The sequence below is a fragment of the Haemaphysalis longicornis genome, unplaced genomic scaffold (genome assembly GCF_048455015.1).
Source record: "Haemaphysalis longicornis isolate Haplotype H1 unplaced genomic scaffold, Haemaphysalis longicornis Haplotype H1 scaffold_12, whole genome shotgun sequence".
NCBI classification, from domain to species: Eukaryota; Metazoa; Arthropoda; class Arachnida; order Ixodida; family Ixodidae; genus Haemaphysalis; species Haemaphysalis longicornis.
The window spans coordinates 1,716,525-1,732,843 of record NW_027526225.1 but is presented as its reverse complement, the minus strand read 5'-3'; the positions used below and the strand labels follow the sequence as shown (position 1 = coordinate 1,732,843).

The window sequence follows — 16,319 nt, the reverse complement described above, 5'->3', positions numbered from 1 at the left end:
ATGTTCACATAAGTTTAGATTTATTTGAAACATGACGAAACCGCCAGCTCAGGAAAGCCCTTAATAAGTTAAACAAAATGCACAACACACGCGTTCAGAGAAGCAGAACAAACAAATCAGCAAGTCTGTTGCAACCCTCTCTTTTACGCGCCTTGTAAGGTCTTGTTTTGTTGTTTTTTACAAGCGTGTGCTAAAAGACCCTTTTATATTTCTGTCAAACGATTCGCATAGTCGACAGTGGTGCTAGAAAACTTACGCGGAAAACAGGAGAGCTGTTACCACTTTTCACGGTCCTTGTTCATTTATAAGCAGCAGCAGCCGCGGTAAAAACTTCGAAAAAACTGGCGCAATCGGCTGAACGATGTTTTCTGTCCTGAGCCGCAGTCCTGAGAAATCGGCCAAGTAGTTTCTACAGTTTCCCAAGGAAGCAGCTCCTTCCATGAATAAAATGTTTTGAATAACTTTAAGGCTTACATTCTTTTGGGATGTGTGGCTGAATCATTTGTGTAGGGTATACATTTAGGGAAAACAATAGCGAAGAGGTGCAACATTAATAATTTATTAAGGAGGAATCTTTATATGTCTTAACAAATACCAAAAGTGGCCGCTGTCGTCTTCGGCGGCGTTGGCAATAACAGCACCGCAGAAGCCGCCGCCGTAAAGGCAAAATAACTAATTAAAACTCACTTGGGTTCGTGTGACGCTAGAACCAGAGTGTCCGCAACAGAAACAAAGTTGCTTACCACTGCGCTAACTTGCCACCCTGTCTGAGGGGGGCAGGAAGTAGCTCAGGGCGTGCCACGTGACAGGTGAACACGCGATGGTACGTGCATAGAACAGGCGCACGAGGAGCGCGCATTTTGAAGTGAGATTGCTATAAATGCGCGATATCTGCTGCTTTCTCTCAAGTAGCTTGTTTGTCGTCGCTGAAACAGTTTATAAGCGTATTAAGTCCAAACAATCACGAAAACGGCTCGTGTCATGTTAAAAATATTATTTATTTATTATTTATTTTATTTAAGACATACTGCAGTCCGAAGACCAAGCAGGTGGGCAGGGATTAATTACATAAAAAAGCATCAATCCGCATGGTAAATTGGTACATATTACTGAAAACAGTCAAACAAGTGTGAAAAACAGAAACAAAAAATAAGAAACTGACAAAAAAAAACAGGAATGATAGCCGTACACAAAGAAAAGTAGCGGCACAGTGAATGTTTAAAATATTGCAGAAAGTACACGCTTTTCAAAATCCGACACATCACGCGCCGAAAACACATCAACAGGCAATCTATTCCACTGCTCGATTGTGCGGGGTAAGAAGGAGTGCTTAAAAAGATTAGTGCGTGCAAAAATTGGAGTTAGATTGTGCTCATGGGTGCTTCGAGTTGACGCCCTACTCCCAGTAACGCCCTACTTACGCCGTGTGGAGTAAAAACCAGCGGCGGTGATGAGTCACAGTGGCAGCTTCCATCGCCGTTCTTAAGTTGTACGCGAGTAGAATAGTAAAGATTCTTGTAAAATGGCTAGTGTTTGCTTGCAGGCCACGTAAGCAGTCCTCTCCTCAGTGCCCGAGAATGTTTTTTAATAAGAAGCAGCGTTGACGTTGAACAAGAGTCCAAATGTCCTTGAAGAGCCTCATCTTTCATTTAAAACAAACAGACCTTCCCTTTTAATACCCCTTTAGACGTGTTCCCGTATTACGCTGGCGATCCTCCACTGTAACGCAATGATCACGGCCATTTCGGGGGTGGGGGAAAGAGTGCCTGACAGATGTGCGAGCGCATTTTTGGGTATAGCGCGTGCACTGATTTTCTGAGTGGTGTCAACAAGAAAGGTGCTCGGGGCCTACTTACCCAGTCCAGGCGAGTCATTGCGGTCCTCTGATTTGGCTGGACTCGCGTCCATCTCTTCCACGGGCCGTCATTTTCAGGATTGCTGCCGTCGTGTTCCATCACTTGAGCGTCCGTGTCTTCAGGGGTACTAGTTGCAGGGGTAGCTTGCGATAGCGCCAACGGTGGCGAAGCGAGCACCAGTTGAGCGGGGGCCAGCAAGGTGCCACTGGGGGCATAAAGCACCGATTTTTGAAGTTGTGGAAGCTCTAAGGGAAGCGGGGGTGCTGCCGCCGACATCATGCGCGAGCACGCAGTAGGAGCAAGCGCGAAGAGTCCGAGCACATGCGAAGGAGCGCCGTCGCAGCCGGCCGCCTCGCTGCCGTGCAAGAGGCTTAGCTGGCGGGTACAGTTCTAGTGGCCAGGAATGCGTCACCGCGTGTTCAGATCTGCTGGAGACGAGCACAAACGAAAAGCTCGTCAATTCACGATACTTTAGAGCACGCACTCAAGGGGATAACACCAACTAGTCCGGCACTACCAGAGGCTGAAGACGGAGCCTATGGAACACATGTCTACCTTCTTCACCACAGGGGGCTGCGCTCTCCGCATGGGACTTGCGCATTCTTCCAACGCTTCCCTCGGCCTAACCACCGCCACCCTCTTGGTCCCTCCCGCCTGTCACAGTGGCCGATCAGCGAACTGGTATCCCCCGTACCCGACCAGTTGCCCGTGAGAAAGCCCTTCAGCGCGTCCTTGCGACAAAATTGCCAGATGAAGTGGACATTTACACGGACGCCAGCCTTTCGCCTTCCCATATGGGTCTGGTCTGGCGCTGCCCAGCTCCACCGGACCTGGACGGCTCTGTCATTCGGCCAGGGCGCCACTCGTCTCCCTTGGAAGCAGAACTTCAGAGCATCTTCAGCGCATTGAATCACCTGGCCTACGGTATTGCAACGCCGCCCCCTCCACGTTTTCGGATCCTCACGGACTCCCATCAAGCACTTCAAGAACTCCGCAAGCCCTTCAGAGATCACCAAACTGCGCATGCAATCCAGCACGTGATCGCCGTTCTGGCTCGCAATGGGACCACTGCCCGATTGGCATGGGTGCCGGGTCACACGTACTCGGATGGGGGCACACGAGGCAGCAAGGGACTGTCTCACTGGCACCCCTCCCCTGGACGAGGACGCGTCGCGCCCCTCTCTTGACCCTCGCCTTCAACTTGACCGCGCACGCCATGCTCGGAAAGGACGCCTTGCGTCCATTACTCCCGCTGGCCACCTGGCTCTGGCTACTCCGATACCTCGCTCTGCGGAAATCTTCATCAACAAAACTATTGCTAACGCAGCCCTCACACCCCACATAATGAGAAAATGGATTCACCCGGCAAGATCTCCACCTCCTTATTGCCCCTGTTTAGAAACGTCAGTGTTCGCCACCCTCAACCACTTAATCTGGCACTGCGCCGCATTTTCCTTGTACCGCCCAATACTTGTCAACGCTTTGCCACGTGAATCCTCTCAAGACGACCCCCTTTGGAAGACGGTAATTTTCTTGCAGCCTTCGGGGTGTTCTGACTAGAGAGTGGTCTCTCGAGATTAGTGTAAACCGGGGCCTACCCCAGTCGTAACAGTCCACTTGACTGCACTCACACGATCCCAATAACCCTAGCCTGGCTCTGCTGACAGCAGTGATCGCTTCTATGGCGTTCAAGGACCCACCATTTGTGCTACTCGGCTACTCCTCCCTGCCTCTTCCCCCTCTTCCCTTATTATGGCCGCATTGCCTTCCCTTTAAAATATAGGTGTGGCGAAACGGTTCGACACCGCTTTTACGCCTGCGCGTCGCGTCGATGCCTCTAAACACGGGCGCCAGCGATAAGAACACTCTCGCCCGAGAGAAGCAAAAAAACTGTGTGTGGGCCCCGATTCGGGGTTGTTGTTGTAGACGCTTCACTGCGGAAACATTAAAGCTATGTGATCCCACATGGGATTCCAACAACAACAACAACAGCAACAAAAACAACAACAACAATAATCACGTGCAATTCACGTGACGCCGAAATTGATTGGGGAAAAGTCCCGCATTACGTTTTTACGTATTTGAGTGTGTCCCCTTGCGACGCAAAAAAAAACACTTTGGGTAAGAACATCCAAGTTTTTTTTAAATCAAGGTAACCGGCCGGAGCACGTTTTCTGCAACTCCACCTTATTCATTGCGCTTTTCAAAATTCAAGTCAAAGGCAAGCGCTTCAGCCTCGGTGACGATTCCATTGAACGAAATGTTATTTGTTTACCTTGTTATGTTTGATATTTTTCGTAGAAATTGAATTCGGTAAGGTGACACTCTTTGGTGACTTTTAACGAAGCCAGTTAGGTAACTTGACCGGCCTATAAGGTATTGACGAACCTGTGAATGCACATTCAACATTTTGACCCCTTCACCACACGAGAAGAAAAATACCTAGACATCCGAAATTACGGTTACAAACATTTGAACGAGTTTTTTACGTGGTAATTTTAGTCTGATAATTTCACGGTTTTAACAACAATTGATATTTAGTACTGGTTTAATTAATCTCTGGTGTGATTGATTTAACGGATTGGTAGGTGTCGAGTTTTTTGACTGGTTTCTAGCCGGGATCCGGTTTTAGTGGGGCCACAAAGACGAAATGCAACTTAGGTTCATTGAAAACTTTGCTATGCCACGCAATCAATTACAACTATATTAACGTAAGCTTTGAAGCATTTCTAGATTACGAGGAAACCGAAGTAAGAGACGGAAATTCCTTTCATAAGTAAAAATATTCCTTGAAAACATAGCAAGGGGGAGCCGTTATGCTTTCGTCTTTTATGCCCGCCAGAAAATGAATGTTGCCCATGAGATGCTTCCCATACTGGCTCCCGGAACACAAAATGGCTCTTCGCACTTAAAAACCTGGTATTCTTCGCGCATAGCAGAATCTAACCATAGGCGCGCACAGGCTGCAGTGGGAGAGGCGGGGGGGGGGGGGGATATAGCGCCTTGTACGGGAAATCTCCCTTTTAGAAAAGTGTGACTCGAACAAGCAATTTTTTACCGTAATGCAGAAGTAATTTTCAAGGGTGCCGGATGTGTGCTTGGGCTACTCTGATGGGGATTGGTCGTATTCCAGGCGGGACCCTACACACGCCCATGAAATTCGTTTGTACCAGCCCTCATGTGCTGTATTCTAGTCTACGTTTCATGTTTTCATTGCTTCTGGAAATTTACTTGTTTCCAAACCACCAAAAGCACAGCTGATGGGGACTCCGATGCAGTACTAAGTTTGCATTCTACGGTATGTGGACCTTCAGAATATAAGCTAATGTTGTTCGAAGAGAGCGCTTTGTACAACAAAAAAAAAACCTTTTCTATCACGTTTTCCGAAATGAATATATAATGTCGTTACTGAATGTATTGTGGAGAACCTGGGACCTGAATCCAGGCTCTGAATCACGGTGTAAGCTTAGCTTTACGTGACGAGTGTGCGGGAATGAGGCTGGCTCTGAAGTTTAAACGCGCACATCATGCCGGTCCTCTCCCTTAGCTGCAGAGCTGAGCTTGCCAGGGTTTTTAAAACGTCATAGCCCTTTGTGGCAGGGCTTGTACACGAGGTCCGTTTTGTACCCTATAACAAGTTCGCCACAAGTGCGGAGTACGAGGCACACGCTGTTCATGAGTTAAAGCACTCGTGATGCAGGGACGCACGTGCCACCAAATTTTTGAGAAAGGCGGTATAGATAACAGGCTTTGATGAAAACGCATTACATAAGCCCTCTGTTCGGTTGGTTATCTCCAAGGCATGCTTGAATATCATCTAATACATGTATTTCTTCCTTCTGTTCCTTCTGAGAGAACAAAGCTGAGCATTTTTCTCTCGACGGCTCGAAAGTCTATTGGCATAAAGCAAGAAACACGACACCCTTGTATCATACTGGCTGCGTTTGTCACTTCCTGCTGGCTACGTAAAAGACCCAGACTTCGTTCCCACAAGTCGCTTCCAAGCAAGTTTCGTCGGAGGTCCTCGCGAAGCCCCCATGGCTCAAATCATTCCTGTGGTAAGCCTGTCTGGGCCAGACACGATACTAACATTCCACATGCAAGAAAAGACAGTACCCAATGCCGAGAATAATGAAGCCGTTTATGTAAAACAAATCTAGAGAAAAATATAATTTGCATTTGACTAAATCGTTGCACACACCAATAGCACAAAGAACCTGTAGATACATCACAGACGTATACCATTTTTGCCGGCTAACGACAAATTCCTCCCCTTACAGCCCTTTGCTGTTCATCATGTGCCCTACTCTCTGAGAGACATGCATTTTTATGGTGAAAGGTCTGTTTCACATGGTATGGAACGCCTCTCAAACCTCAGTCAAAAGCAGTGGGTGGCGCGGATTACCTGTTCAGAACCCCCTAAACAGCGGACAAGGTGGCTGTCACAAAGGCTGCTGGCGGAGCCATGGTATTCCCTACTTTGAAGACTTCCTGCGCAGCAGCTGTTTCTACTATCTTGCTAAATTGCATCTTTTGAATAAACCTTCCCTCAGTAAACCCAAAAAACACTCACGTCCTCTTTCTAATTTTGTTGATTGATTGATTGTAGTGTTTAACGCGCCGACGCAACGCAGGCGATGAGGCGCGCCGTAGTGGAGGGCTCCTGATTAATTTTGACCACCTGGGGATCTTTAATGTGCGCCGACATATCGTACACACGGGCGTTTCTGCTTTTCGCCTCCATCAGAAAAGCGGCCGCCGTGGCCAGTTATCGAACTTGCGTCCTCGTACTCAGCTGCACAACGCCTTAAACACTGAGCCACAGCGGCGGGTCCTTTCTAATTCTAGGGAGCATATTCGAAAGCTCAAACCTACTACAGCATGTGCTTCCGTGAAAGAATGAAATAAACGTTTCTTTCTTGAGAAAAATACTAAGGACCTGGTTCTTTCCTGTCCGAGGGGGTAGGTCTCTTCTGTCCAAGAAACATCTGGCGGTGGCTGCCGTATTCGCCTAGTTCACCAGAATCGTCTGGGTATCCGGATCCTCGTCGACTAGCAGTGCTTTCTCCTTTTTAGCGTTGTCATGTTCAGTGGTTGTATGAGCCCCTGACAGATGTTGTCATGTTGTGGAGCAGCTATCAGGATTGTTAAGGAGGCTTGGTTATCGTGGGTCTGGACCGTCTGGGTAGCGGCTCTCGCAAGGCCACTCTAAGATCACGGGTTGCAGAGCGTCGGGTCCGTGGCAGTAAGGGCAAAGATGCGGAAATTGTGCGAAATAGATGCGGTTCATTATTCCGTGTATGTACGAAAAAACTCTCAACGCACTAATATCGTAAAGCGGTTTTCTCTCGTTAGTTTTTTCTTGATATAAAAACTCTGGATGCATTTTCTTGACTTCCTCTGGGTTTTTAAATGTGATTATTTGCAATAGATTGATGACTTAAAAATGATTAGCAATTCTTTATGAATATTCGCGCTCCCCGCTGGAGTAATAACGTTGTTGTGATATAGACATTATAGCAATGAAATGAATTTTGTGTTCTATGATGAATGTTTCTGTGAGCATACCACTACAGCCCATTTTTTAAATGCTATGCACAAGCATTACAAAGTTGATTCTACTCTTGCTTCAGGTAATGAGAGCAGGAATATCATAATTCATAGTAAAATCAACGATAGTGTGTTATGGTCGTAACCACAATAAACGGTGCTAAATTGTAGAAATCTTGTGGTTGAAAATACCCCTTACATTTTTACAGGAGGTATACAGACACCCCAAGTAATTGGGGAGCGTGCTCTTGCATTTCCAACGTGTGCAACGTACTCCTGAGCACACCTGAACCGTGACAACACACCGAGTAAGTGCCATACGGAGGTCGTGAATCTGGTGTGTCTCCATGATCAAGTTCTACGACCACACTGGTACTCATACATGGCTTTTTCTCTTGAAAACCCCCGTTCGTGCACCCACAATACCTTTTGAAAATGTATTCTCACAAGACATCGCCCTAAGGGTTAAAAAACGATCAGTTGTCTTGAAATATCAATAGCACCCAACGACTTTGAATATCATTGTACGCGTGAGAAACGTCGTTTGCAATTTACGAGACCGCATATGCCTTTCATACGTTTTGCATGAATAAAACCTTGGTCTTTTAATTTCAACTCAATAGCGGCTCTGTCGGGTGCCATTGATCACAACTTGTGGAAAAAAAATCAATTTTTGTAGATAAATATTTTGATCAGAGGGCCGTACCCCTTCGGTGAAAAAAATTCGAGCAAGGTTATTGATTGGCTGAGTCAGAACAAACTGTTGACAGTGTGCAGGAAGACAGGTTACACGGACAGGCGCTTTCTTTTTTAGGTGCCACAGGTGCTGCGATTATCGTTTTGTCAACTGTTTCTGTGAATCGGTTTTGATTCTGCAAATATTTTGTTGCGCAATGCAGCACTAACAAGACCCAAATGTCCCGTTAATGTTATTTAGGTTCTGTAAACGTTCTTTCATATAAAGCTAGTTTCAAAATGATTATGAAGTACAAACTCAGCAAAAGTTTCACCTTACCCAGCTATTTTAAACGTTGTTTCGAAAAACCCAATCTCAAAATTATTTCCAAGCAAACCAAAGCAACTCACTTGTCCAAACCCAATTTTGCAATGGTGTTGCTCTTTCCTTACGTGTTACCGCTAAAAGCTTTACGCATAAAGTTTTCCGAGAAACCGACTGTTTCGCCATCAACATTTTCACGGCAGCCGGAACTCGCCATATGCTCAAAGCAGAGAGAAGGTGACTGTGAAACAAAACGACCGCAAGCAAACTCCGCCATCTTTCTTTTCATATCCTGAAACATCGCTCGATTTGTCCGACTTTGCAGAAACAATCTTTCATAATTCTTTGAGTTGCTCCGGCTGGTTGCTCCGCAGCCTACATACTAATCGAAAGGAGAAGCCACGTTCGAAAAGAGCAGACGAAAGGATAGAATATTCTCCAAGCAAATGAGCCACGATGAACGAAAAAATAAAGACTGACTAGTCCTCCACGCCGCACGTTGTGAATTTGAATGATACGGAGATGGTGAGTTCGTTATAAGTAAATAAAAAACCCGCTCATCCGGCAGTACATTCAAGCCTTAATCGCGCATACGGATTCGCAGGCAGGAGTGAAAGAGAAAATTGACTGCGGGGATGACTCCTCGGCAATTACGCAACACTAGCGCCCACAAATTGACAGCGAAGCCGGCTTTTAAAGTGCAAGGAAACACCTTGAGCAATTTCTTAGAATGTCCTGCTCTATCACGCAAAACTGTTCACGGACAGCGAAAAAGGAGCTCGGTCTGGGTGTTGGCGAGCGCGAAGCGTGCAATACCGATTCCGGCGGCGAGGCACGGCCAGCCTTTTAAATGGAGAGGAGGAAACCCCGGTAGCAGAAAGCTGCTGATAGGTGCGTAGTGGCCTGGAAAATGTTTGGACAGGTTCAACCCGGCCGGATTTCATTGCCGGTGGAAACAGTCGCCTATAAAAGGGTGCACCGCTCAACGCCTTCTGTGCATTCGGCTTGGCGGAGTAAGAAAGCCTGCGCAAAGATGGTGTCCCTCAAGGCGGTTCTCTTTGTCTGTGCCCTTTCTTTTATCGCCTGCGCTGGATCAGCAGCAGCGGCTGAGCCAAAACCGCCGGTAAGGTGTTTGTGTTATTCTACCTGCGCTTGTGTCCTGCAGGTAGTTAACAGCAGTTTGCCTTCCTCACAGGATAACTAATTATAGTTTGCAATAACGTGTAAGCTGCCCTTCTTACAAGATTATACATATTAACAGGCAAGTTCCTTAGTATTATACATCCCTTTCTTCTAAACAAAACTCACGTGGTTCTGGCGGCGCCCATGTTATTCATAGCCTATTTTGGGACCAGCTGCACCATCACCGGCGAAAAGGATATGCTGTACTTTCTGGTCAGGAATACCTACAGGCTTACTTATTAAATAGGTATTTTGTTCGATGCCTAGATTTTCAGTGGTGGGAACCATTATTATTCCATGATGCTATTCCTGAAAAGCAAAATCAAAATTCCTGTTGTGCGGCATAACGTTACCTGGCGCTTCCACCCACGGCGGTGCTCATTTGTAGCACTACCACGGCACCATTCAAATTTCGTATGCAAGTTCTTTCCTTTTCCAATGGAACGTTTATTTGAAATGCGCATTTTTGAAGTGACGTGACTTGGCTTGTTGCACGGTCGCCCACTACTCCATATCTCGTCACCTTGGCACACTAAATTCCATTCGCTGGTTTCCGCGGAAAGTCATAAAATCTAGCCTATGGCATAGGTGACTTGGCGCAGTGGACAGTGGGCTTACCTCAGCTTTTTGATATGAGTGTGGTGCTGCATGCCAGAATTTATGGTGCTGCATTGCTCGAACCATGATAAACAGACCCTCATAGCGCATTCTGGGGAGAGAGCCGATGGGAGCTTTGTGGTGACTTCCCGTGCTCTCGAACATAGTGACTACACTTGGCTCATGTAAAAGAGAAAAAATCCATAGTTTGTTCCAACTACGGGTGTGCTATATGTAGTCCTGTGAGGATCTATTTTGCAGCAACGCAAGCCACGTTGGCACCGGTTTAAGGGCTTGAAAATATTTCTATAGACAAATCATTCACGTTTCTCTCTGCCTATGCTCAGGCGGTATACTTTGCACCCTAACCGTTGGGTTCAAAAGTGCTTAGAGATACTTGCTATACGCAAACGAAAAACGATTCTTCAGCCCCCAAGATGGCAATCTGGGCGAGTTTGTTGGTTTTCTATCTTCAGCCCCCTTTTGGTTAAGATGAAATGGGGACGCACAAAAAATGTCGTAAACAGGATAACGCACCTGCGGCTAAAGCTCCATCTCATTTTTTACAAACATGACTTGTTTTTCTGGAATTTCTGCCTAACTATTACGTCATTGTATTTTCTCCACACCGGCCAACGTATTAAACTTTCGCGCACAGATATTTGGTGGCCTTCTCCGCTGTACCCACATATTTGTTTGTTCAGAATCGTTCTGCCATAACCTTTTTTCCTGCACGAATTTGTTTTGTGCCTCAGGACAATCTGGTACAATGATGGCGACTTTCTACGAAATAGAAGCACATAAAGGTTGTGCTTGTTTCTAAAGGCTGCGTCATAAAAATTCACCAATATTGTGCAGTATGTTGACACCTATTCGCGAAAATGTTTATAAAAAATCGTATAAAATGTGCAAGTTAGTTGTTTAAGATTTTCCGCTGAGCCCGTGCTTGCGCTGCAATCTTGCAGGAGGTCAACTGGGGCAAGTGCCCACAGCTGAAGCCCTCGGAGGCCGAGAAGGTAGGTGGAAACGTTTGGTGTTCATTACATTTATTGCTGAATTAAATATACGTTAGCGTACGTGTCATGTGAACCCCACGCAAAGACCACAGTGCAGTATACTTGTACAGAAATGCATAATTGCCGAAGGGAAGACATAGTAATAGGTGCGAAGTAAATATCTGTAAAAAACTAAACAGCAAAAATAAAAGCAAATGGAATAATAATCCTCCAAGCTGGCAATATATATAGGATCTCAAATGCATCATTTTCTACAAAAGCAAAAAGAAACAGAAAGTTCGAACTAAAAATGAAATCACAAAATCGCGAAGGTCTACCTATTCTCGTGGAATCAAGACTTAAAATAACAACAAAATAAATGGATGGCAAACTCAAAATGAACTTTTGGAGTCACAAAGATGTATCCGATTCAGTCTCTTCAAAATCAAACAGAAACGAGTAATTGGGAAGACAAAATCTTGAATGGTCGCTTAAAAAATCAGGAATTTTAAAGAAAAGAGCCTCCCGCAATTAACTAAAAAACAAGCCCGAGAGAAAAAGCTGCTGCGGGGGATCGCGTTTTCCGTAAATACCACCAGAAAAACGTAAGGTTGATAAAAAAGAACAGTGAAGTAAGCAAGCTTACGCGTTGGAGACACTCCTCAAAGTTTGGGTAGCTTTTTCTCTTCGTTTAACGAATATGTTGTCTGCGCGAAAGAAAGTTGAGAGAGATTTAGGTGAATGATGTATACAAATCACACAGGGTTTCTGGCTCTTTTGTAATTACCTGACAATGTTTTTTGATGAGACTCTTGAATCCGAAATACCTGTTGTAGGGTCGAGCTGTCGTTAATTCGAGAATTCCATGCCAACTTTTGTGCAGCTTCGGGGAAATGAGAAAAAATAAAAGAACTAGTCCAAAGGTCCGTTTATGACTTATGCGATTAAAGGCATTACAAACCTTCATTTCTATGATAACAAAGAGGTTTAGTTTCATAGCTGAAGCCTGAAACGTAAGTGTTTTGGATGTCTCAAGAAGGAGACTACACTGGAGCATGCATGGAGAAACGGATTACCATTACGTTCCGTGAACCACCGCATACCAGTAGTGAGATGATATTGAACTTTTAGCTATAGGATCTACGTCTGTAGTTATTTATAGGAATCTGGCATATATTCAAGGACAAGTAACCCCTAATAAAATCTTTTTCGGAAGCGTGAAATTTTTTTCATTAGTTCCCGCAAAAAGACTGCTGTATTATTCACTTCGACTATTAGGAGAACTTTACATCCCAGAACGTTTTGTGAGTCCGTAGTATTTCAAAAATGATTCCCTAGAAACTCTCTCGTGGTTTTTACTTCATTGACGCATTTAGGCATGCGTGCGATACGTTGAACCACGAAAACACTATGGCTCTCTCACGATAATAATCGTGTCGTAAGACCCCAATTTTCAATGGCATTTACGAACATTAGACATTAAACAAATTAGCATGTGTCTGTAAGAACTGATTAGAAAGAGAGAAAGAGTGGCCTTGTTGCAAGGTAACATTATTATCCTTAATTTGTGCTCCCATTAGCGCAACTTCATCCCCAACTACATCCTCACAAGAGGATGGAGTTTCCATATTTTGCGTAGTTTTCCGCATTGAAAACGAAGGACTTCGCTCCTTCAGCCTAATCGTTGTGTTTCCCTTTGAACAGAAAGAAAAGGCCAAGGTCGTCGACCAGTGCTTGCAGAAGATTCCTCTTCCCAACCCTGACCACGCCAACGAGGTGGGTTTAGCTGGTCAATAGTCTTATTGATGGGCTGGCACTTTGTAGCTGTGTTTGGCCTTTGATAATGAGCTAAATCATTACAGATAAAATCATACCAGACTTAATCACTGACGCAATACCTTGTGTCATAACGGATGCTCTGAGTACATCAAGACATGTATGCGCAGTGCCACAAAGACACTTTAAAATGTCGGCGTCACAAAGACATTTCAAAATTTCACGACGACGTTGCTGAGAAAAAGCATGGGAAACAACCAGGTTGCACGTGGTATCTCCTCGTAAGAAGGCAGACGTGAACTTTGCAGTACTACGAACTTCCTGAATTTGTGCTTGTTTTGCAGACTGCGATCCTGAAGCACCGCGAAGACATCACCACCTGCGCCCTCAAGACCGAGGGATGGGTAAGGGAACCTCTTCTTGATACATGACCGGACCTTCATGCCCCACGAAAGTGACATGTCATGCAATCGACGTATTCTTCAGGATTGCTGTGAAATATGGTACCGTAAAAATGACTTTGACAAAGTATGAGAAGTGTCAGTGTCCGTGCACCTTTTTACCAGTCGTGGAAAGAGGCAAAATTCGCTTTGCGATCACATTTAGTACTTGCGAAAGGTAAACACAAAAACTGCGGAAGCGTTGACCCACAGCAGAAGGTTGAACATGGTAAACATGAAGAAATGTTCTGACCTTCAGGGTTACAAAGATTAGCTACTAGCCGTTTCAGACAGAATTCAGGCAGGTGAGGAATATATCTGACCTGCCTAGCGGATGAATGTATTGTTTTTGTTACTTTATCAACAACCCTTAATACCCTGCACCCGCCGTGGTGGCTCAGTGGCTAAGGCGTTGCGCTACTGAGCACGAGGTCGCGGGTTCGATTCCCGGCCGCGGCGGCCGCTTTTCTGATGGAGGCGAAAAGCAAAAACGCCCGTGTGTACGAGATTTCGGCGCACGTTAAAGATCCCCAGGTGGTCAAAATTAATCCGGAGCCCTCCACTACGGCGCGCCTCATCGCCTGCGTTGCGTCGGCGCGTTAAAACCCTACAATCAATCAATTAATACCCTGCAAAAACTGAAATCTGGTTTGCTAGTCGGCTTTACAAACATATTTGATTCCCCAAGAGCATCTTTAGTTACGGTTTCTGCCGGTCACCCCCCCATCACTTAAAATGAGCACTTTTAAACCCCACAGTTCAACAAGAACGGCCAGTACAAGTTCGACCGTGCCAAGACTGAGATCATGAACAAGAAGCTGCCATCTGACATCCAGCCCCAGGTCCTCGCCAAGCACGAGGAGTGCAAGAAAGAGGCCGAGGAGAAGTTCCCCAAGAACTACATCACCCAAATTCAGCTCTACCAGGCCTGCATGGATCACCACATCTCCCAGCTTTGCGGAGTCAAGATTGAAGGCGACTCTCACGGCGGATTCGCCGGCGGAAAGAAGGCCTCCGCCTAAGTTGACGAGGTTAGGCTGATCATCGTGTGAGCAACGACTCAAAGGTGAGAGTCAGTGCCCGTACTTCGTTCGACCCCCAATGTACTCACATCAGGGTACGAACTTTGTCCATATATCTAGAAACTAGCCAAGTAGCGTACCTCACTGAATGGAGAAAATCTGTTGACGACACTAATAATGTGCCCACATTGCTGCCGGTCGTAATATTTTTCCAAATGTGCCGAAGAATAGTTGTCATTCTTGTTCGCGCATTGCGTTCGTGCGGTTAACAAGAGAAAACGACGAATGTGGGATTTTGTACAACACAGGAATACTCGTTGTGTTACTTGGCTTAAACACTGCATTATGGCCATCCAGTAACCTGAATGATCTACTATTAAAACGGTATTTATAACCATCCGCACGCATACTTATTCATTTCTATCCTTGCTAACCTGCCTGCGCGTTGCTCCTATTGCAATACCTGTACACCTGCAACATCGCAATTAAAACTGGACTTGTTTTACTTTCGCCGCTGATAAAAATGTTACCGCACGATCGATCGATCATGGAAACTATTCCAACATAGATCCCTCATGACTGGGTCCAGCCTCACTTTCTAAAAAAGCCATTTATTTTCTTAGAAACGGCCTAGCACGGGCACTATTAATACTGGCTTTGTATTCTTCGCTGTGTCCTAACGACCAAACCATTAGCGAAAGGGGAAAATTCTCTACGCCAATGAAGAACTCTCACGGTAGCAGCTAATATTCTTGTCTGTGTTGATCTTAGCCCCCGTTCGTGATCCCCCAATCCTCCTACTTGGACCAGGCTCCGCCTGTTGCCTATTAAAAGCGGTTCTACTACTACTACTGCTTATCAATAAACTATGGAGGTGCAGATTCTCCCGCTGCCTTGACGCGGCTTGAAGCAGGAGCATCGATAGGAGACGAAGAAACACTGAATGAGGTTGTACACATAAATGAAAACAGCAGCTAGCATTTTTCACTATGGCTAGGTGGGTGAGCGTAGAAAAAACCTCTACAACTGGTCCGCAAGTGTCAAAGCATGTGTTTGTAGTTATACGCAGTGATGTGTAACACTACTGCTTAATCACTGAGAGCCGTGTATTATTTCATAAAGAGTGTCCGACCAGATTTTGCAGCTTTTCTTGGAGCTTTCGTTGTAAAGTTTCTGTTTAGGTACCCATCTTTGTGTGTTGTGCTTTCGGAGTAAATACATTCAGGCATGGTGTAAGTGCGTATTTATTTCAGTGAACTTTTTCGCAATAATTTACCGCGGAATGAACAGCGTCATTTTTATTTTTATTTCAGTTGCACGTGCAGTTCGTGAACACAGATGTGGAACCTTTGGGCCATCCTTTCGTCGTCAGAAGATTCACACTGCGTTAACGCCCTCCTACAGATTTTGTAAAAAGTTATTCCAATTTTCTTCTGGTTTATGCTTCTCCATTTCTTCACCTGACAGCTCGTTGGAATCGTTTTTGTCTTAGATGATAAATATGTACACCTGCTAGCAATGTTACTCATATCCACGCCGCCAAAACTATAAAATCAGGCGTGAAAAAGGCAGCTTTGTAAATTAAACCGCAATACCGTACTTGAATAAAAAAAAACTCAAGATGAAACGCTCGGACTTGCCTATTTTCTTTGCTTTGTGTGAATAAAATATTTCCTCCGTCGATGTTGTGTCTCGTTCGTTTCTGGTGGGTGGGCTGTTTCCCCCCAAGGTTAGCGCACCTGGAGATTAGCGCACCTGGCTCTCACTGGTATGCTATATAATAGGGGCTACGTAAACAGCGTTGTCTAGTGGTTAGCGCGCCTGGCTCTTACCCAGGAATCCCACGTTCAGTTACTGGCATCAGAATTTTTTACTCCAGAATTTGGAGTGTAGCATGGCTG

At 45.4% G+C, this 16,319-nt stretch overlaps 1 protein-coding gene across 1 annotated transcript; it reads left to right on the top strand.

The window, feature by feature from the left end:
• Positions 1–9,372: 9,372 nt before the first annotated feature.
• Positions 9,373–15,942, top strand: LOC144162251 (uncharacterized). Its single transcript, XM_077692711.1, has 6 exons — positions 9,373–9,529; positions 11,151–11,201; positions 12,885–12,956; positions 13,301–13,360; positions 14,155–14,462; positions 15,732–15,942. Exons 1-5 carry the CDS (start codon positions 9,440–9,442, stop codon positions 14,416–14,418), a joined length of 537 nt encoding a protein of 178 aa, XP_077548837.1. The 5' UTR covers positions 9,373–9,439; the 3' UTR covers positions 14,419–14,462; positions 15,732–15,942.
• The last annotated feature ends 377 nt before the right edge of the window (positions 15,943–16,319 follow it).